Source organism: Cebus imitator, unplaced genomic scaffold (genome assembly GCF_001604975.1).
Source record: "Cebus imitator isolate Cc_AM_T3 unplaced genomic scaffold, Cebus_imitator-1.0 Scaffold102, whole genome shotgun sequence".
Classification (NCBI taxonomy): domain Eukaryota; kingdom Metazoa; phylum Chordata; class Mammalia; order Primates; family Cebidae; genus Cebus; species Cebus imitator.
In genome coordinates this window covers 3,726,458-3,745,342 of record NW_016107417.1, presented here as the reverse complement: position 1 = coordinate 3,745,342, position 18,885 = coordinate 3,726,458, and the positions used below count along the sequence as shown (strand labels likewise).

Below are 18,885 nucleotides of genomic sequence, written 5' to 3'. Positions count from 1 at the left end.
AGTGCAGTGGTGCGATCTCGGCTTACTGCAACCTCTGCCTCCCAGGCTCAAGAGATCCTCCCACCTCAGCCTCCTGAGTAGCTGGGACCACAGGCATGCTACCACACCGGGTTAATTTTTGTATTTTTTTTGTAAAGACTGGGGAGATCTCTATGTTGCCAGGCTGGTCTCAAACTCCTGGGCTGAAGTGATCTGCTCGCTTCGGCCTCCCAAAGTGCTGGGATTATAGGCAAGAGCCACCATGCCCGGCCTCTGACCAATTTTTCACCTCCATCACTGCTACCCTGGCGCAAACCACCACCACCTCCCGCAGAGTCCTGACGGGACTCCAGTTTCCACCCTCACCTCCTTAACTCTATTCTCTCTCTCTTTTTTTCTTTTTTCTTGAGTCGGAGTCTCGCTCTGTTGCCAGGCTGGAGTGCAGTGGCATGATCTCGGCTCACTGCAGCCTCCGCCTCCTGGGTTCAAGCGATTCTCCTACCTCAGCCTCCCAAGTAGCTGGTATTACAGGCACATGCAGCCACACCCAGCATTTTTTTTTTTTTTTAGTAGAGACGGGTTTCACTATGTTGGCCAGAATGGTCTTGCTCTCCTGACCTCGTGATCCACCCAACGTGTTGGGATTAAAGGCATGAGATGCCGCGCCCAGCCTCTTCACTCCACTCTCAACACAGCAGTCTGAGAGAGCTCCTGAAGGTCTCAACCCACATCACTCCTCTAGAGTGGCCCCCAGGCTGCTCTGAGTCAAGGCTGCACTGTGGCCACAGGGCCCTACCTGATCATCTCCCTCTCCCTCGTTCTGGCCACACTGACTTCCCTGTTGTTCCTTAAATAGGCCAGGCCTACTCCTGCCACTAGGCCTTTGTACGGGCCATCCTCTTGGCAGAGATCCCCTTCCACAGGCATCCAGAGGGCTTGTGCCATCACCTCCTCTAAGTCTTTGCTCAAACAACACTTTTTCAGCAAGGCCTTTCGTGACGCCCCTGTTGAAAACCACAGTCTGCGGTGAGAATGAAGACAGCAAGAGAAAAGCAGAACCAGGAGACGCAGACAGGCACCTGTACTGCCACCGAAGCCTGCACACAGCCAGGCCTGAAGCAAACCCTGATCCTGGATTTTCAGTTCCATGAGTCGTTAAATTCCCTTTTGTGCCTAAGCTAGTGAGTTGAATCACCTACAAGGGAAAGAATCCGGCCAGGCGTGGCGGCTCCCCGCTGTAATCCCAGCACTTTGGGAGGCTGAGGCAGTCAGATCACTTGAGGTCAGTTTGAGACCAGCCTGGCCAACGTGGAGAAACCCTGTCTCTACTATAAATACAGAAATCAGCCAGGTGTGGTGGCACACACCTGTAATCCCAGCACCTCGGGAGGCTGAGGCAGGAGAATCGCTTGAACCTGCGAGGCGGAGGTTGCAGTGAGCCAAGACTGTGCCACTGTACTACATCTTGAGTAACAGAGCAAGACTCTGTCTCAAAAAAAAAAAAGAAAAAGAAAAAACAAAACCCAGAAAGAATTCTGATCAGCATGCACAGGGGTCCCTTTAAAATCCTGGGCCAGCATCGAAGGCAGGAAGACAGGGCTCTGCACCAAGCGCAGCATCCGCCTGGGCTGCCCTGCCTCCTCCCTCAGGCCAACTCTGCAGTGGCGCCATCTCGGCTCACTGCGACTTCTGCCTCCCAGGTTCAAGCAATTCTCCTGCCTCAGCCTCCCAAGTAGCAGGGATTACAGGCCTGTGCCACCATGCCCAGCTAATTGTTATATTTTTGGTAGAGACAGGGTTTCACCATGTTGGTCAGGCTGGTCTCGAACTCCTGATCCACTCATCTCGGTCTCCCCACAAATTGCTGGGATTACAGGTGTGAGCCACTGTGCCCAGACCTCAGGCAAACTCTTAGAGCTCCCGAGCTCACCAGGCTGCTCTGTCCCAGCAGATACCAACACATACCCACTCTTCCACCTACCTGGAATGCCATACCCTACCTCTCTGCCTAGAAATTCTGACACTTCCAAACCTGCCAAGTTGCCCAGTCTCTCTGAGGCCTTTCCACCTGCTCCCAGCTCTCCTTCTAATTGGACCTCAATACCAGGTGCTAACTGTCCACATTTCTCTCTTTTTTTTCTTTTTTTGAGACAGAGTTTTGCTCTTGTTGCCCAGACTGCCAGGCTGGAGTGAAATGGCATGATCTCGGCTCACTGCAACCTCTACCTCCTGGGTTCAAGGGACTCTCCTGCCTCAGCCTCCTGAGTAGCTGGGATTACAAGCATGCACTACCACGCTCTGCTAATTTTTTTTGTATTTTTAGTAGAGACAGGGTTTCTCCGTGTTGGTCAGACTGGTCTCGAACTCCCGACCTCAGGTGATCCACCCACCTCAGACTCCCAAAGCGCTGTGATTATAGGCGTGAGCCACTGTGCCCAGCCTCTTTTTTTTTTTTTTGAGACAGGGTCTTGCTCTGTTGCCCAGGCTTCAGTGCAGTGGTGCCATCGCAGTTCACTTCAGCCTCAACCTCCTGGGCTCAAACAATCCTCACACCTCAGTCTCCTGAGTTGCTGGGACCACCGGCACAGAGCACTGTGCCCGGGGCCACCATGCTCAGCTAATGTTTTGATTTTTTTTGTAGAGACAAGATCTCCCTATGTTTTTAGGCTGATCTCAAACACATGGCCTCAAACAGTCCTTCTGTCTCAGATGCAGGATTGGGATTACAGGCGTGAGCCACCACACCCAGCCCCGCATCTCCCCAATTTCTTGAAAGGAAGGACTCATGGGATTCTCCATGTCCCAAAGCCCAGCATGGAGGCCAATAACACAAGTGCTCAGTAAATGTTTCCTTAACTGTCAAGCCCCACATCTGAACAACCGCAGCTCCCACAACCTGGAAAGCCCTTTCACATACACTATCTCCTTGCCTCCCAACCAGCAGGGAGGAGGGGGTGGGAAGGCTATCAATTGTATCGACAGAGGAGGAAACGGGGGCTCAGAGAAGCGAAGTAACATGTCTAAGATCGCTGCAATCCCAGGAACTGGCAAGGCCGTGTTCCAGCCCCTCCCTGCCCTTCTGCCGCCCGCTCCCCGCACTCCCAGGGTTCCTGACCTGGGGATGATGCGCTGGGTGAGGCGGTTGGTAGGGATGGAAAGGGGAGCCTGTTGCTGTAGTCTCCGCTGCTCAAACAGGCCTGGGAGGTCATGGGCCCAGATGTGCGTGGACTTCCCTGCAGAGAAGTGGAGACGCCGGGGCCTGGGGCGTTGGTGGGCAGGATGCTGAGGCGCTGGAGCCCCTTCGGGCCCCACCTCCCTGCCCGTCCCACCTCGTACCTGAGAGTGACAGCAGCACGTTGTTCACGCAGTAGAGCCAGGAGCAGCGGTGTGAAATCAGCTGGAGGCGACAGAGGGACAGGCAGTCAGCACCCCAGGCCTCCCAAGGCCTCTGCGTCCCCCGAAGCCAGCTGGGCCTCACCTTCTCCAGCGTATCCTCATGCAGTTCATGCAGGTTGAGAGTGTAGATGCCTTCCTCAGCCCCCACCACCAGGAACTGGTCTGTGGGTTTGGGCATGGGGTCAGAGGTCAGACCTGCCCCCCCCTTGGCCCAAGCTGAAGGGTTCCCAGGGTTCCTGCTTCCTCCCTGTCCCAGCCTACCCCGAGTCACAGGGTGAATCCAGGTGACAGCAGCGTGGATCCGCAGGGGGCAGCCGTTGAAGACCTTGGAGAAGCAGGCACCCATCTGTGGAGGAGTCAGGAGGCTGGTGAGGGGGTGCAGGGGCAGGGGGTGGCAGGGCTGTGGGACTGCAGGGCTGGGGGCACTTACGTGCACCTTGGGCGTTGGGGGGAGCCCGTGGCAGGATGACCTCTGGGAGGGAGGGAGGGAGTCAGGGCTGATGTGATAGCCATGGCCACCCATCTCCCCATGCCCCTTAGCACCCCCTCACCTCAGGATCCTCCCGCTGCTTCATGGTGGCCCAGGCCGTGGGCAGCAGTGGGGGGCTGCTGGGGCCTGGAGGAGGTGGGGGCAAGGTTCCTGCGGGCACACGTGTGCTGTGATTTTCTGCTGCAGCCCCTACTCTAGGCCTGCCTCTTGGCCTCCCAAGCCTGGGACTCACCTTGGGGACTAGACAGAGGCTCCTCAGCTGGAGGCTCAGGGGGCAGTGACCCCAGGAACGGGGCCCGCTTGATGGTTCCCATGGCATCGTCTGGGGAGTCCAGCTCCTGGCAGGAGGGGCAGGACCCGGTCTGGCCGTTAGCAGGTTGTCCTGTGACCGCATCCCACTCCAATCTCACCCTCTGCAACGGCCTGGATCCCAGCTCCAGCCTCTCTCCATGTGGCACCTGGAATTCTGAGGCTGACCGGATGGTCAGGCTCCTGGGGGAGGGAGACGAGGCATGAGGCGTGAGGTGTGACTGGTGCTGAGGCTGCCTGCCCTTTGCCCCTCCACCAGGCCCACACCCCTCACCTTTCCTCCAGGGCTTCCTGGACCGACTGCAGCAGGCTCCTGGGCAGTGGGGCAGAAGGGTCAGAGGTAAGCCTTATTTTTTTTTTTCTTGAGACGGAGTTTTGCTCTTGTTGCCCAGGCTGCAGTGCAATGGTGCAATCTTGGCTCACTGCAACCTCCGCCTCCCAGGTTCAAGCAATTCTCCTGTCTCAGCCTCTCAAGTAGCTGGGATTTTACAGGCGTGGGCCACCATGCCCAGCTAATTTTTGTATTTTTATTTATTCATTTATTTTTGAGATGGAGTCTTGCTCTGGTGCCTAGGCTGGAGTGCATTGGCGCGATCTCAGCTAACACACTCTGCCTCCTGAGTTCAAGCGATTCTCCTGACTCAGCTTCCCAAGTAGCTAGAATTACAGGCGTGAGCCACCACACCTAATTTTTTGTATTTTTAGTAGAGATGGGGTTTCACCATGTTGGCCAGGTTGGTCTTGAACTCCTGACCTTGTGATCCTCCTGCCCCAGCTTCCTAAACTGTTGGGATTACAGGCCCCGCCTAATTTTTTTATTTTTAGTAGAGATGGGGCTTCACCATATTGGCCAAGCTGGTCTCAAACTCCTGACCTCGGATGATCCACCCATCTCAGCCTCCCAAACTGCTTGGATTACAGCCATGAGCCACTGTGCCTGGTCAGAGGTCAGGGTTTCTGCCACCCCAGCCGCCCCTGCAACTTCCCCACCCCTACTTACCCACTCAGCTCTTCCTTTCCCAATAGTGTCCACTCTTCCTCCCACTGGGGCAAACCAAGGCAGAGAGACCAGGAGAGAAGCAGAGAGAGAGGCAATGTGAGAGGGTGGTCAAGAGATTCAGAAGAAAAAAGACAGACAGGAAAAGTGAGATGGAAACACGCAGGAGACGAAAGAGATAGACGGTCGGAGGCAGAGCCCAAGAGACTGCGAAAGAAAGCGCAGAGACAGTGAGGGAGGAAGAGACAGGCTGGGGGGCGAGGAGAGGCGGGGACAGAGCCTCTGAGGGCAGAGATGGTGAGTCAGACCACCGGGGACACACAGGTGGGAAAACAAGACTGAGCAGGGTAGCGTGGGGGCTCAGACACACAACGGCCTCCTTGTGGGAAAGGAAGAGTCTCTGTGCTACCTTCCAGCCAGCCACCTAAAAGAACCTGGCCCAGGAAGGAGCCCCCAGCCTCCGGGTCCCTGGGTAAGACAAGGCTGCTTGGACAGTCCAAGGCCCAAAGCCTGAGGCTCCCCAGCTTCAAAGCTCCCTTGATTTGAGCTGCTCGGCCTCAATCTGACCTCCCTGCCCTACCCCTGAGCACCACCTTCCCCTCATGACCTGCCCACTCACCGGCTCATTCAGTGGGTCGGTTTCCTTCCTGCGTGGGGCGCCAAATTTCACCTGGTGAACTGGGGGGGTCCAGAGGTCAGGGGTTAAGTGGCTGTAATCTTAGGATGGAGCCCTGCTCTCATACCAAATCTGTACACACACAGCCCGCCCCCAATCTGCACACGAACAGTCCCTGCTGCAGACTCACACTGGATCTCCGAGGGGGTCCTCTCGGCTGGGCCGTGCTGCCCCCGGGAGTGAATGGTGTCTGGAAACATGTCGTAGGTCTAAGAAAGAACAGAAACGGGCCGGGCGTGGTGACTCACACCTGTAATCCAAGCACTTTGGAGGCCAAGGCGGGGAGATAGCCTGAGGTCAGGAGTTCAAGACCAGCCTGACCAACAAGGTGAAACCCCATCTTTAAAAAAAAAAAAAAAAAAAGAAGAAAGAATAGAAATGGTGCGGGCACACCTGGCACGTGCCTCACGCCAGGGCCGCTGGAGGAGCTTCACACGCACCAACGCATTCTGCTTTCACGATATCCCTCTGGGACTATTGTAAAATAAAATGGAACCTCGCTTCACAGATGAGAGAACCTGCACAGAGAGGTGCCGAAGATCACACAGAAAGCAAGAAAATGGCACAGTCGTGGTCATGATGAGCATGGGCTCAAGGGCAGGGACTGATCAATGGGGAGGTACAGGGAGCAAGACTCAGCATGGCAGAAACTCCTAATGGGAGGGCTCAACCAAGGCCAGCTCCCCGAGCTGAAATGGCACCAGTTAATGGGACCTCCACCAACATCACCCTTGGGCTCCTTCTAACCAGATCAGCCCAAGACTTACCTCCCAGTCCTCCTCACCTACCTCTAGCTCACAGTCCTCAGGGGAGGGAGTCCCCAGATGAGGGTCACTGGCTTTGTCCAGCAGCTGTGTGAGGAGGGCCCGAGGGAGCTGCTGGGTGGTGAATGGGTGCTGGAAAGTGGGGGAGGGGGTGATCAGGTTGGCCCCTGATCCAGCGCCCTGCTTTTGAGCAGCACTGCGCCCTCACCCAGCCCTCTGCCTCCCACCTGCAGGAGCTTCTCTGCTGTAGGCCTCTTCTTGGGATTTTTGGTCAGGGCCAGCTTGAGGAAGTGGTGGAAATTCTGGGTCCTAGTGGGCACAAGAACCGCCCCCCAGCCCCAGATCCAGGTTAACCCTCGTGGAGGGTGTCCTGCCAGCTGCCCCACCACCCCTCCAGAGGTGTCTGCTGGGCCTACTCAGGAAGGAGCCAGCCGAGGCCGAGGGCCACTGGCCGAGCAATGCTGCCTTGTGACATGGCTGCTCCTCCAACCTGCCGCCCTTCTTTCCTGACCACGCTGGGTCTTCAGCCCACACAGGAGGACCAGAGCCCTCACTCAGATGGTCTGTGGTGGCCCAGAGAGGATAGTGCTCTTGGGGCTGCCCACCAGGAGTTGGCAGAGGCTCCCTGTCCACTATGGGTCTGGCAGAAAAAGGGGTCCTGGAGTGGGGTATGGCCCTTACCAGCGAGCCTTATCTCTCAGTTTGGGCGGCTGGAAGCTGCTCTTCGACATGAGCATCAGGGCCCTGCGGAGGGCGTGAGGTCAGGGGCCATGGGCCGCAGGTCAAGGGTCAGGTGAGGGGCACGTGTTGGGCTGACCTCATGGGGTGCAGGTGGAACAGAGGGGGCTGCAGCTCGCCCAGCTCAATGGCGGTGATGCCCAGGGCCCAGACATCACACAGCTCGTTGTAGCCACCTTTGCGCTCCACGGCAGCCACCTCCGGAGCCATCCTAGAGGTGGGGTCACAGATGGGATGGCTGGGTGCCTCTCTGCTATATAGCCCCTGCCCCTCTGCCCCAGGGCACAGCCTCACCAGTAGGGAGTCCCAATGAAAGACCTCCTCTTGGCCACAGACGCTGTCAGCTCGCCTGACACCCCAAAGTCAGCTGTGGGGAGAAACAGCCACTCTCACCGGCCATCTGGCTGCCACTCTCCCTCCCACGCCCGGGGCTCAGATGGGCAGGTGGCCCCGCTCAGCCACAGCTGCTGCAGGCCCTAGGCAAGACCAGGTTCCTCTCCTGAGAGGAGGCAACCACCCTCTAGCACTGACGGAGTGCCTGGTCCCATGTCAACTCCATGTAGACCCAACGTCATCCATTTTCCAGCAGGGAGAGAGTACCGTTCCATCTTCTAAGCAGGGAAACTGAGACTCAAGTGGCAAAGTGACTGGCCCAGTGACACCCAACACTTGAGTCCAGGGTAGCCAAGAAGGGTCCACAGAACCCTCACCCTGACTGTGTCCCCAGGGTACTGACCCAGCTTGACATCTCCCTGGAGAGTGAGGAGAAGGTTGGCTCCCTGTGGGAATGGAGGAGAGAGAATCCCGTCTGGTGCTCCCGAGGGCCTCCTCCTCCCACCCAGGATGCCCTCGGCCAGACGCTTACCTTGATGTCTCTGTGGATCTTCCCCTGAGAATGCAGGTGGTGGAGCCCCTGGGGACAAAGAGGAGTCCCTGAAAGCAGCCACCCAGCACTGGCCTACCTCCCCTGAACCCCCTCTCAGGACTGGGGCCCCCCACCCACGCTGCTTCTTCCTCCCCTCTCCCCAAACAGGAAGTGACTGAGCCAAGAGGGAAATGGGCTGCTTCCGGCAACAGGGCTGGGGCCCCTTTCCCCCAGGACCTACAGCCCCTCAGGCTAGCCCCACCCGAGGCCCTCCACCCGCCTCGCTGCTGGTCATCTGGGCTCCGGGCCCACAGCTTCTGGGGACCGGAGGTGTAGGCACCTCACAGGCCCAGCTACCTTCAGTGCCTCTCGGCAGACGTAGGCAATCTGCCGCTCCTCCAGGGGCCCAGTGGCTGAAAGGGAAAGGGAGAGGCTGGCCTGGGGGGCCTGGGGGCCATGCCCACCCTCCTGGGCTACCGTGTGTGGGAAAAGCAGCAGGCACTGTTAAGTGAAAGCAGTGTTGACCATGTTCCCTCCCAGTTTAGTCTAGGATACTGAACCCAGAGATGGACAGCACTTCTCCCAAGGTCACATATACAGAAGTAGAGAGGAGCCCAAGTCCAGGGCCCTAAGTCCCCTCGGGCACCCCAGTGGGGTGGGGGGGGTGGGGGAAGGTTGGGGCCGGCTCAGGCCTGGAGCCCTGGCCTCACCATGGTAAATCTCCTGCAGGGAGCCCCCTCCACAGAACTCCATGCAGATCCACAAGCGATCATTCCTGGGGGACAGAGAGCTGGGGTGGGCACACAGCAGGTCATATGGTGGCTGCCTGGGGCCAGGAGGATAAGGCAGCCTCACCTGAGGTAGCTGCCAATGTAGGCCACCACATTGGGGTGGCGGCACTCACGCAGAATGGTGATTTCCTGCTGGAGGGAGCTGATGTCGTCTCCTGGGAAGCACAAAGCATCATGGGGGGTACGCTGGGGTTGCCCTGACTCAGTGCCCCCATCTGCAAAATGGGCACAGAGTGCCTCCCTCCGGGCCAGGCAGGTGCCAGGCGATAGAACCTCCTGGGGCATGCCTCTCAGGGGTCTTCGAAACGTCAACCCTCCGCCCGCACCTCCCGCCCGCGGGCGCTCTGCCCTCCCTCTGGCGCAGAGGCCCAGCCCGGTCCCTCACCTGGGTCTAGCTTGACTATCTTCACGGCGGCCAGTTCGGACGTAACCGTGTCGCGGGCCTGCAGGGGCGGAGGGTGAAGTGGGCTGGGGGGCGGGACCGGGGGCTGGATCCCGCCGCGGGGTGCGGGGCTGGCACCAATCTCCCGGCTCTCCCGCCCGTCCCGTCGCCCGGCGCACCTTGTAGACGTCGCCATAGGTCCCGGCCCCCACACGCTGCAGCAGCTCGAAGCGGTCCCGCGGGTCCTGCAGGGACACATCCCGCAGCAGCGCCATGGCCCGGCGCCGGGCGGGCCGGCAGGCGGGCAGGCGCGAGCTGCGGAGCCGGCGCGGGCGGCGCGGGGCGGGGCGGGGCGGGCGCCCGTGGCTCTGAGGCCGCGGGGGCGGGGCCGGGGCCCGGGGGCGGGGCAGCGCCGGGGATGCCCCGCCGCCCGGCCGGGAGGAGGCGCTCGCGGGACGGGCCCTCGGCGGCGCGGGGAAGCCCCGAGGCCCGGGCGGAGCCTGTCTTTCCGCCGCCACCGTTGCTGGAGCTCCACAGGTAGAGAGCGCAAAGTCCTGGGAGCCAGAGGGTCTGCAGAAGGAAGAGGGGCGCTCCACTCCCGCCCCATTCCCAATTTCCCAGATGAAACATGAACTTGCTCTTTGTATTTTTTTTTAACAAAATGTATTCATCTTTCTTGAAACTGAAAAATAAATCTATGTACAAAACAGGAAGAGATCAGGCTCCTGTCACCCACTCCCAACCCTCTGCAGATTTCCTCCGGGATGCTCCGAGATGGCTGGACCTCTGGGAGGTTCCCAGAGGGTAGGAAGGGTGGTCTTGCTCTGATCTGGGGCCAGTTTAGTCAGGAAGAGGGCGGGGCTCAGGATCCTCATGGGCTGGGGGCGGAGTTTCGTGTCCCACACTTGGAATAGGAAGGAGAGGAAGCTAGATTTCCAAATTCTAGAGCAGGACTCAAGTTCTTTGGGGGTAGGGAGCTTGTTTTCGCAAGATATGAATTCTGAAGTGCGGAAATATAATCCTAGGGACTGAGTGGGGTCCTAGGCTCCTGGGCTGGAGGCAGGACCTGTGCTCGTTGGGTTAAGGATGAAACCTCAGCTCCCACAAGCTCGGAGCAGCCCCGAGTAACGTTGGTCTGGCTCTAGGTGAGCGGCTCCCTTCTGAGGAGGAGCTTGGGTTTGGGACTTTAAAGGCCCAAAATCCCAGGGGTTGGGCCTTTAAAGATAATTAGGACCCAGGGTGAGGTTTACATTGGCTGGCTGGGATTCTAGGAAGAGACCTATATTCTAACGACTGAGGCAGGGCCCTGGGTTCTGAGCTGGAGAAAATTGTGGGTTTGATGTAGACTGTACTCGGGACTTGGAGCCTTGGGTTCGGGTAGGGGTGAGGCCTGTCCCCTTTGGGCTGGGACACAGCATGGGCTCAGAGTGGGGGGACTAAGGGTGGCGCCTGGGTCCCCATAAGCGGTCTAAAGTCCCCAGTAGTTCAGAGGCCTTTGCGCTGCCGCTTGAGGAAAGACAGAGTGTAGTCACTAGGGGTGGACACCTTCTGCTTCTTCATCTGCACTTGCGATTGCGCTGTGAGTTGCAGCTTGATGGCGCTTGAGTTGATCTTGGTGGCCACCAGCAGCTCCTTCATGCCCTTCATCTTCTCACTCTGGAAAGTGAGCACTGGACCCTCCGGTGGCGGTGATGCTGCGGGTGCTGGCGCCTGAGCCATGCTCCCACCTTCAGGGCCTCGGGCTGTGCCAGGGACTGTCCCAGGGGGTTTCCGGGGGGGTCCTGACACTGCACCCTGGCCGGCACCTGGGCCCTTGTCCAGTGCTGGCTTCTTGGGCGGCGGGGGCTCCTCTGGCTTGGACTCCCGCCGTGGGCCCCTCCGCCGACCTTCCCGGGCTTCCTCACCCCACGGCTCCTCTGCCTCGGCCGCCTCGGCCTCCCGGCTCACTATGCGCACCTTCTGCCGCACCTGGGCCAAAGGGGAGAGCAAGCTGAGGGCAAGGTTGCTGGCCAGTGGCTGGAACTTCTGCTCTGGCCATCCCACCCCCCTCAGGGGGTCTCAGTCTCATCTGCACCTAAGGGGATGGGCAGATGCTGCCCCTGGGCCAGAAAAGTCTGACAAACCTGTGGCTGCCCTCACCACCTGTAGCGCCCAGACCTCTGTGCAGCTGTCCCTCACCTGTCCCTCAAAACGGCCTAGGGACTGCACAAGGAAGGTGGCCCAGCCCACATGCAGCACAGGCGTGGGACTGCCCTCTTCCCATTTGCAGATCCCGTCGTAGAATCGCAGCAGGTGGGCAAAGCATTCAGGGTCCTGGAGGGCAGAACCTTGGCTCTGGGTGCCCTGGACAAGGGGGAAGGGAGGGCACAGGTCAGTCTCTTACTCACCCCTTAGCAGAGGGCACTGACCAGGCCCCCCACCTAGGCAAAGACCCCTAGCTCCAGAAAAGGTAAGCATAGGTCAGGAACAATCTTAGAACCTCTTTCCTTTTATAAAGCCAATTCATAGCCAGAAGGCACCATCCCTTACCACCTACCCCTCGGCTGTAGGAGGGACTCTGGCCATGAAACTGAAGGCTCAGGGTAGAAACCTTTAAAATACCTTCAGCCCTGTCCACCATGGACCCAGGACCTGAGCTACAGCAAAAGGGAACATAGCTCTCTGATCGGGGACTCCTTCCTCATGCCATCCCTAGTCCTGTACATGCAGCCTCCATGGCCTGTGGCAGGGTGCTCTGCCCAGGTGGGAGGCTGGACACAGGCTGGTGCTCCAGCCTTTCACCTGGCTCTGCTCCCCTGGCCGCTCCTCGCCTGCCTCCAGCAAGCTGGCTGCCTCCTTCAGCAGGTTGGGGATGACGTCATTGGCTACTTCGAAGAACTCCTTGTAGATCTCCTCGTCTTCCCGGCAGTAGTTGTAGCTGTGAGAGCAGGAGGGTCTCTATAGGGTCTGAAGGGGTCTCACCATGGGGTATAGCCCCAGGGACCCGGTGGGGGATGGAGCCCAGGTTTCTTTTCTTGGGTCACCCCAGGAGCTGGGGGAGTAGGTGGGGTCCTCACTGCAAAATGATGCTGTCTGAGTCACCCTAGAGCAAGAATGAGGAGCGGGGATGGGGCCAAGGGTAGAAGTCCCACTGCTAGATGATGGTGGTTAAACATTGGGAGGAAATTTGAGACTGTTCTGAGAAAAAATATTGGGAGGAGAGATGAGGGAGGGAAAGATGTGATGCCTTAATCAGGGGTCCCTACCTCCTGGATGATGGTGGCCTTGCTGCCTAGGGACTGGAAGGAAAGGGGATGGGGCTTGGACCCAGGCCTCAGTCCTGGACGAGGGAGGTTGGAAATTGATGGAGGGGAAGAAAGGACAGGATGCAGGCCCTAGTAGGGGATCCTCACTCCTGGATGACAGTGGCCGTGTCCGCCCAGGCCTGCAGAGCTTCGCGCACATTGCGGTTGCGACAGTGGTAGCCAGCCAGGTACATGTAGGGGTAGATGTGTTCATCCCGATAGTAGGTTTTGGCTGAGGCAATGCCCTGGGGGTGAGGCAGAGGATCATCAGGGAGGCAGCCCCAGCTGCCCTGCTGGCACAAGTGCCCCATCAGGGCACACCCAGAAGGGGCCACAGGAAGATCCCAGAGAGTCCTCTCCATCTCCACTCCCACCTCCACTCGCTGCCAGCCCTTGTACCTGGTCTCCTCCCTGGGTCTGTGGGACTGCTGGCCAAGGCCTGGGGTAGACTGTAGGGGTGAGGCCTGCCCTCTGAGTTCAGGGCCCTTCTCTTTCCCAGACACTCTTCTACGCACACACCAAAGACTTCCAAGCCCAGCCCAATGGCCCTCGTCCCCTCTACACCCACCAAGTGAACACCCCCCCTCAGTGCTCCTACCACATTTGACCTCTGTTATACTCCAGGAAGGACAGTAGGAGTGGCAGAAAAGGCAGGGCTGAGGGGACAAATGCAGGCCCTGCCACTCCCAGGCTGGGAAACCTGGACACCCCTCAGATAGCTCTGACTGCACTGATTCTGCACATAACCGACACAAACTGAGACTGGATGGGCGATACCCCCCAACACACAAAGTTCTCTCCTCATCTGTCCAGATGAGGGGGAACCCCAGAAAGCAGGGGGCCTTAGCCACGGTTGGGGGGTCTCCCTTCTGTACCCTCTTTAGATGCCCCCACCTTGTGGTAGAGGGTGAGTGGGTCTGGCCGGCCAGGGGTACGCTCCAGCTCCTCCAGATCTGCCAGGTTCCCTAAGGCCATGGGGTACCTGGGAAAGGATCATAGTTCAGGCTGCCAGCTAGCCCCCGGCCCTGCAAGGCCCAGCCTGGCCACTTCCCTCTACAAACCTTTCCAGATGTCCCAGGTCATAGAGCAGCCAGAGCAGCTTCTAGGGGCCGAAGGAAAGAGTTATGAGCTATGGGACGGGGAGAATGGGTCCTTAGCCTATCAGGCAGGGTGGGGGCCAGAACCATCAGGGACCGCCTACCATGCAGAAAGGCCAGAATTCTGGGATCAGCCCTTTAAAGGAGTCAAAAGCAATTTCACAGCTCAATTCCACTCTCCCAAGAGCCCTGGGAAAGGCCAGGCCAAGAATTACTAACCCATTTTCCAAGCAGGGAAGCTGAAGCTCAGGTAGGGAAAGTGCTCCTGCCCAGCGTCCCACAGCAGGTCAAGTTCTGGCCTAGCCCAGTCCTGACCCCTGGGCTCAGCCCTCACCTGCTGCAGCTGCAGCAGCTCCAATGAGTCGGTGTGCAGGTCAATGGAAGGGTTGATGGCACACACCATGAACGCCACCTCCATCTTGCGGTCACAGCGCATGTATGATCCTTTCAGGTACAGCCAGCTCTTGGGAGGGGACAAGACCATTATGTTTCAGGATGGCTCACCCTGTGCCTGCTTCAGGGAATGACAGCCAGGAAAAGGGGCTCTTCTGTCTTCCCTTCCTATATGGGTGGTGATGGGAAGAAAGGGGAGTGGCCTAAGAAAGTAGAGTCCCTTGGGTGGCTTGGGCTACCTGAGTATGAAGGGGGCAAGGTTGGGGAGAGGGGACAATACCCGCTCAGCCACACCGGCGTTGACAGTCTGGCCCCTGCGGTCCTCATTGCCCTTGCCATGCCAGGTGACCTCAGCTGTCTGCTCCCCATTGGGCCCAAACACTACCCAGGCATGATCCTCAGACAGGGCGAGGTGGACATCCCGGAGACCCAGGGCCTGGCAGGCCCCAACCACAGCAAAGGCCACACCGGAGCTGTCCAATTTGGTGCCTGTGGAAGGGGGAGGTAATAAAAGAGGGTCCTCTGTGCTTTGGCATGAGGGAAGGGAGCCAGGTAGTGATGGGCCACACTCCCTCCCACTCCCTTTCCGGGCCTGTGCTCCAACTTCAGATGCTCCTGTCCACCATCCCTCCATCCCTTCCCTCCCACGTGTTCAAAGCCTTTCTCTCCCTGTTTACACCCTCTATCTCCAACAAGATACATTTCTGGATCTCCTGTAGCTGACCCAGCCTTTGACCCTATCTCTTCTCTTTCTCTGCCACTCTATTATATATTCTGTGAATTTAAGAATTCCCTTTTACTGCACTTAATATACGTTAAAACAGGAATGGCAAAAACAGGACACTGGCCAACACTCTCTTTTTATACACCTACCAACAGATAACCCTCATTTGTTTCTGCACTTTTCCTGCAAAGCCGAGAAGCAGCCTCTGATTCCTTCTCAATATGGCACATCATGATGGGACTGCCAGTCAACCGGGCTTGCTGCAAAGAAGCTCTTTACAAGCCCTGAGTCTCAAGACACTGGTCTGTTTCAAAACATTTTCATAGACCACCAGATGCAGTGGCCCAAAGATCCCACACTTTAGGAGGCTGAGGCAGGCAAATCACTTGAGCCCAGGAGTTCAAAACCAGTCTGGGCAACTTAGTGAGACTCCATCTCCACAAAAAAATACAAAAATTAGCCAGGTGTGGTGGTGCATGCCTGTACTCTCAGCTATTCAGGAGGCTGAGGCAGGAGGATCTCTGAGCCCAGAGAAGTTGAGGCTGCAGTGAGCTATGATCACACCACTGCACTCCAGCCTGGGGGACGGAGTGAGACCCTGTCTCAGAAAAAAAAAAAAAAAAAATCTTTATAGCTATTATTTTGTTTAATTGCCTCAAATGCAGCCCAGTTCATCATCTTGCCCCCTAAATCTGCTGCCGCCCCCTGCCCCATGCTTAGGACTCCTGTGGCTGTTCGATGGCAGGGGCGGAGGTGCTGAGGGGGCAGAGGAGTGGTTGATGATTTGGAGCCAAGTGATCAGGGTTCACTTCCAGCCCTGCCATGCCGTGTGTGATTTTGGCACATAATTTCCCCTCTCTGCGCTTCAGTTTCCCAACTGCAAAGAGGATAATAACCTGCCCAACCTCACAAGGCTTACAGTTCTCAAAAGGGTTCTGTAAACCATGGAGAGTCGTGAAGAAGTGGGTCATGGATAAGATTCCCACCTACTGGGCTCCAACCTGTGATGAAGCTGAAGAGGGACTGGATGTGGGCCCGATCCTTGAAGTAGGAGCGGCTGAGGCTGTTCCATATGACATCGGAGACCTTCTTCACCAGCTCACGGCTGGAGACACCCCCCTCTCGAGGGTAGAGGGACAAGTCGACGGCACCTCGGATCTGGGCGGTGAAGCGGGCATAGAGGGCAGCGATGATGGACAGGTCGGCCACGGGAAAGTAGGTGAGGCCGCCAGGGGGGTCAGTGGTGGGGCTGGGCTGGAAGGTAAGCTCGGGCACGTTGGTGGGGATGACGCGGTTGACAGCCAGAAAATGCTCCACGAAGCCCAGCACCAAGGAGAGGAGCACCAGGTCCGGCTCCTCTCGGCCCAACTCGGCAGCAAACAGGCGCACCACGTCGTCGATGGAACGCAGCGGGAACAGCGTCTTCTGGGCGGCCTTCAGCCCCATGGCGGCGGGGGGGTGGGCGGCGGCCTGCAGGCAAGCCGGGGGAGGGAGGGTCGGGCAGGTTCGGCCGGGGAGTCACCTCCTAGGCTCCGCTAAGGTTCCACCCCGCGACACACGCACAGCTCCCCTGCTTCCCCGCCCTCTTCAGCCTCTGCTCACCGGCTTCCCGTCTTTTGTCGGTGAGACCCCTCAGCGGAGGCTGCAGAGCCTTTTTGTCCCCCACAATTCCAGGACCCCCGGTCCCAATGAGGTGCGCCCCAAGGATCCCGCTGATTATCCCCAATGGCCGCCCCGCTCCCTCTCTACGACTGTGCCCCCGGGGGCCCTAGAGTCCGTCCAGAAAGCGCACCCAGGCCAAGCCCCCAAATCCCAAGGAGAGTCTTGGCCTCGGTCTCCCGCGCCCACCTCCGCTTACATCCCACACAAGGCACCGCGGCACACGCCGCCCGGAGCCTGCTGGGACATGAAGTCCCGCCCCTAGGGCCGCACTACCCGCCGGGAAGTGGAGTCTAGGCCCACCACTGCCCCCGCGGAGCCTGGAAATAGTGGCAGGCCGGGCCGCTGAGCAGTGGCTTCTGGGATCGCTAGGCCCGCGGCTCCTGGAGCTTCCTTCCCGAGGCACTCAGGATTGGTCCTTCCTTCAGGTCGACCAAGCAGGAAGTGCGTTCGCAGTGCCTTCTGGGAAACGTAGTCCGGGGCACTACCTGCACACTTGTAGGGGTCACTGAGCCTCTGCGAGTTCTGCTGTCACAGGTCGGTCGGCTAGTTATGAGGAAAACGATCGCGTTGCTTGATCCAGAAAAAAAATTTAAAAAACGACGTGAGGAAACCGGATACTTTTAAACACTGCCAGAGAGTAAATATGTTCAGCTTTAGCTGAATATCAGTGTCTGTTAACATATAAAGACGTTACTCTGTGTCCGGCACTCCTTTCCCAGTTCTGCCAGCGAGAAAATCTAACACGTGCCAAGAGTAGTTTTTGTTTCTTTGTTTGTTGTTTTGAGACACGGTCTTGCTCTTTCACCCAGGCTGGAGTGCAGTGGCGCGATCTCGGCTCACTTCAGCCTTGACTTCGCGGGCTATAAAGCGATTCTCCTGCCTCAGCCTCCGAGTAACTGGGACCAAAGGCATATGCCACCACTCCAGCCTAATTTTTGTGTGTATGCACATATATACATTAAAAAATATATATATAGTATATATATATACGTATATATATATGTATATATATACGAATATATATACTATAACATATATATACTATATATGTTAGTATATATATACCATATATACGTATATATTATATTATATATATACTACATATAGTATATATATACGTGCATATATACTATATATATATACTATATATATATACTATATATACACGTATATATATAATACGTGTATATATACTATATATATATACTATAGTATAGTATAGATACATGTATATATATATATATTTATGTTATATATTATATATTATATATATTACGTGTATATATACGTATATATATATTATAATATATATATACTTATATATATATATTTTTTTTTCTTTCTTTCTTTTGGTAAGGACAGGGATTCCCAGGGTGGTCTCGAACTCCTGAGCTCAAGGAATTCGCCCACCTCAGCTTCCCAAAGTGCTAGGATTACAGGTGAGAGTCGCTGTACCCTGGCCAAAGAGTAGTTATTTGTTTGTTTGTTTTGAGACAGAGTCTCACTCTGTCGCCCAGGCTGGAGTGCAGTAGTGCGATCTTAGCTCACTGCAACCTCCTCCTCCTGAGTTCAAGCGATTCTCCTGCCTCACCCATCCAAGTAGCTGGGATTACAGGCGCCTGCCATCATGCTCGGCTAATTTTTGTATATTGAGTTAAAACAGGTGTTTCACCACATTGGTCAGGTTGGTCTCTAACTCCTGACCTCAAATGATCCTCCTACCTTGGCCTCCCAAAGTGCTGGGATTACAGGTGTGGCCACCGTACCTGGCCTATATCAACAACACTTTAAAACAATACTAAATTTCCACTGTCACTCATTTATTCACTTATTCATTCAAAAAGCAGATTTTTGGTACTCACAATGGGCCAAGTTCCCGACACTGAGTATACAACCGTAAATAAAATGGATTAAATTCCTGCCCTACTTTACCTCTTCACCTCTCTGGAATTTCCTCAAAATTCATAACCCTCCTCTAATCATGAGAAAACATCTGGCAAAACAGAGTTGAGGGACATTCTACAAAATACCTGACGAGTATATCTCAATAGTATCGAGTTCATGCCAGGCTCATGCCTGTAATTACAACACTTTGGGAAGCTGAAGCAGGAGGACTCTTGTGGCCAGGAGTTCAAGATCAGCTGGGCAACATAGGGAGACCCCATCTCTACAAATACAAAAAATTGACTGGGTGTGGTGGTGCACACTTGTAGTCCCAGCTACTCAGAAGGCTGAGGCAGGAGGATCATGTGAGCCCAGGAGGTCAAGACTGTAGTGAGCCGTGGTCACGCCAGTGCACTCCAGCCTGGGCAACAAAGTAAGACCCCACCAAAAAAAA

General features: G+C 56.6%; 2 protein-coding genes across 13 annotated transcripts in view; both read right to left on the bottom strand.

Annotated features, from left to right (window-relative positions):
• Window positions 1-9,765, bottom strand: part of MAP4K2 (mitogen-activated protein kinase kinase kinase kinase 2) — an 18,696-nt gene extending 8,931 nt beyond the window's left edge. For 4 of the 9 annotated variants that reach the window (XM_037741606.1, XM_037741607.1, XM_017537178.1 and 1 more), the window contains exons 1-23: window positions 9,567-9,765; window positions 9,391-9,448; window positions 9,070-9,160; window positions 8,925-8,989; window positions 8,572-8,627; window positions 8,215-8,262; window positions 8,086-8,128; window positions 7,644-7,716; window positions 7,429-7,560; window positions 7,293-7,355; window positions 6,839-6,920; window positions 6,636-6,743; window positions 5,978-6,056; window positions 5,791-5,849; window positions 5,175-5,218; window positions 4,449-4,487; window positions 4,098-4,357; window positions 3,927-4,015; window positions 3,806-3,847; window positions 3,637-3,721; window positions 3,458-3,537; window positions 3,316-3,376; window positions 3,095-3,212 (exon numbers count right to left, since the gene is read on the bottom strand). In XM_037741606.1, the coding sequence (XP_037597534.1) occupies window positions 3,095-3,212; window positions 3,316-3,376; window positions 3,458-3,537; window positions 3,637-3,721; window positions 3,806-3,847; window positions 3,927-4,015; window positions 4,098-4,357; window positions 4,449-4,487; window positions 5,175-5,218; window positions 5,791-5,849; window positions 5,978-6,056; window positions 6,636-6,743; window positions 6,839-6,920; window positions 7,293-7,355; window positions 7,429-7,560; window positions 7,644-7,716; window positions 8,086-8,128; window positions 8,215-8,262; window positions 8,572-8,627; window positions 8,925-8,989; window positions 9,070-9,160; window positions 9,391-9,448; window positions 9,567-9,662 (1,871 nt within the window). In that variant the 5' untranslated portion in view covers window positions 9,663-9,765. The remainder of the gene's footprint in view (window positions 1-3,094; window positions 3,213-3,315; window positions 3,377-3,457; window positions 3,538-3,636; window positions 3,722-3,805; window positions 3,848-3,926; window positions 4,016-4,097; window positions 4,358-4,448; window positions 4,488-5,174; window positions 5,219-5,790; window positions 5,850-5,977; window positions 6,057-6,635; window positions 6,744-6,838; window positions 6,921-7,292; window positions 7,356-7,428; window positions 7,561-7,643; window positions 7,717-8,085; window positions 8,129-8,214; window positions 8,263-8,571; window positions 8,628-8,924; window positions 8,990-9,069; window positions 9,161-9,390; window positions 9,449-9,566) is intronic. The other 5 variants (XM_017537183.1, XM_017537184.1, XM_037741608.1 and 2 more) reach the window with 3 other exon arrangements.
• Window positions 9,766-10,033: 268 nt separating this feature from the next.
• On the bottom strand, window positions 10,034-16,959 carry MEN1 (menin 1). Of its 4 annotated transcripts, none has more exons than XM_017537171.1 (10): window positions 16,488-16,959; window positions 15,887-16,355; window positions 14,442-14,650; window positions 14,103-14,231; window positions 13,733-13,773; window positions 13,566-13,653; window positions 12,780-12,916; window positions 12,169-12,304; window positions 11,566-11,730; window positions 10,034-11,355 (listed from the first exon to the last, which is right to left on the bottom strand). In XM_017537171.1, the coding sequence occupies exons 2-10, from the start codon at window positions 16,329-16,331 to the stop codon at window positions 10,873-10,875; spliced, it is 1,833 nt and encodes a 610-aa protein (XP_017392660.1). In that variant the 5' UTR covers window positions 16,332-16,355; window positions 16,488-16,959; the 3' UTR covers window positions 10,034-10,872. The 4 variants fall into 4 exon arrangements, with proteins under 4 accessions (XP_017392660.1, XP_017392661.1, XP_017392663.1 ...); XM_017537172.2 differs by having other exon boundaries at window positions 16,734-16,905; XM_017537174.2 differs by having other exon boundaries at window positions 16,744-16,873.
• Between the last annotated feature and the right edge of the window lie 1,926 nt (window positions 16,960-18,885).